Source organism: Monopterus albus, unplaced genomic scaffold, assembly GCF_001952655.1.
Source record: "Monopterus albus unplaced genomic scaffold, M_albus_1.0 scaffold44.1, whole genome shotgun sequence".
In the NCBI taxonomy this organism is placed as follows: domain Eukaryota; kingdom Metazoa; phylum Chordata; class Actinopteri; order Synbranchiformes; family Synbranchidae; genus Monopterus; species Monopterus albus.
In genome coordinates, this window is record NW_018127924.1 from 1,434,783 (window position 1) to 1,436,540 (window position 1,758).

Here is a 1,758-nt window from a genome sequence, read left to right on the forward strand (position 1 = left end):
CTACAACTTTCACAGCACTGGCATTGGTTAATTTTAATTACAGTACTCAAGCATTGTTAGATTAATAAAATAATGAAATAAAAAACAACCAAACAAAACACCCTCAAAAAAAATAAGTTACTGTATGCAAGTTGGTTTCCCCCATAAAATGCTTGTTATATTTCAATGGTATGACGTACATATTTGTTTTAACCATACCGAGACACATTTATCCAAAGGGAAAATTGTCTATCACTTTGGATTTCCCTTCATTTCATACAGTACCCATGCACGTATCTCGTTATTTTGAATTTTAGTTTTCTCTAATTTTTTGACAGAAATAATCAATAAAGGTGTTAAGATAGTGTTGTCTTCACATAGACTCAGGTAATGGTGTTTTAGTCCATTTCTCGGTGCACATCCATGTTGCAGGTTTTGCAGGATACAGTGGCCATTGTGGGGTGGGGGTGTGTAAATTGTGGTTGCAGACCTGAGTGGTGGTGCCTGAGTTAGTCTGTTTAATGTCCGTCCTCCCTCCCACATGGTTCATTGGTCTGAAAAGACAAATGAAACTGTGTTAGGGCAGATTTTGTCCAAGGACTCGAGCAATGTTGTTAATAGTGTTCCAGCTCTTTCAAAATAAGATATGTGATTTTTGTACTTAAAAAATAAATAAATATAAACTTACAAAGACAAAAAAATTACTGTGGCTCTGGCTCCAGACACTTAACAAGTCCTTGACCTCAGTCTGTTTCACACTAACTGATCAGCTGTGGCTCCTGTTCTGTGTTTTTTAATTTTTATTTTTTAATCAGGAGGGAAAGTGGATCGCAGCCAAAACAAAACCTGCTAATTTGTGGAAAACCTTTTTAAAAATATCAATAACCGCAATCATCTGAGGGTCAATGACCAAAAATGTGCTAACAGCAAAGTAGGGGTGAGTTAATGAGCTTTACAGACTAAGCCGGGAAAGAGCACAGCAAGAAATGAGTGATTAACTGCTCAGGTGAAAGTAATTGCTGCCATATTTGCTGCTCTCCTCCGACAGTGGTGCAAATTAAGCTGTTGTAATACCGTGGCTGTTTTTCATCTCTTTGCTCCCTTCCTGTTTCACTCTGAAGGAGGCATGGGGCTGCAAGAAAACAGCCCTGCCTAAACGTTTCTTCCCAGCACACACCTACTATAAAAACACTCCAGAAATGCTTAATAGTGACTTCCTCCTTGGTTTCTAAAAAACCTCATTACATTCCTATATTTATACTACATTCTGGGCTGTTGTTTGTCCTTCCCTCCTTCCTGTTTGTGGAGGACTAGGGATCGTGAGGAATGGAGAAGAGGTATGTGGAGAAAGCCCTCTTTCCTGTCATGACTAAGTCTCGGTGATAGCCATCATGAAAGTATCAAGCACTGACAGGTGTGTGGTACATGTAGATATATATGCCAACTGTTGCTTTTCTATAGAAGAACAGTGTCAGAAATGTTGAGAACTGTCTGTAGGTGGGGAGGGGGCCAGCGGTGGGCTAGCCTGTAGCACTGTGGAATTGCAATAAGACAGACTGGCAAACAACACACATCTGCCTTCTCACTAGACAAGCATCTAACTACCCTGATTGGTACAACCTCCACCACACAGTGAGCATGGAGTGTCTGCCCAGTTTGGCGTGCTGTTGTACCTTGATGGGGCCATCCACTGGGTCCAGTCCCTGCTCCGACAGCTGTTTCAAGGCACTTAGAGCAGCCTGAGAAGAGAGAGGAACAACAGATGGTGATGTGAACAAG

The 1,758-nt window shown here is 41.2% G+C and overlaps 1 protein-coding gene across 1 annotated transcript in view; it reads right to left on the reverse strand.

The window, feature by feature from the left end:
• Positions 1-460: 460 nt before the first annotated feature.
• stau2 (staufen double-stranded RNA binding protein 2) overlaps positions 461-1,758 on the reverse strand; it is an 84,204-nt gene continuing 82,906 nt past the window's right edge. Inside the window, exons 15-16 of the mRNA XM_020599988.1 lie at positions 1,653-1,718; positions 461-533 (exon numbers count right to left, since the gene is read on the reverse strand). Coding sequence (XP_020455644.1) covers positions 498-533; positions 1,653-1,718 — 102 coding nt within the window. The 3' untranslated portion in view covers positions 461-497. The remainder of the gene's footprint in view (positions 534-1,652; positions 1,719-1,758) is intronic.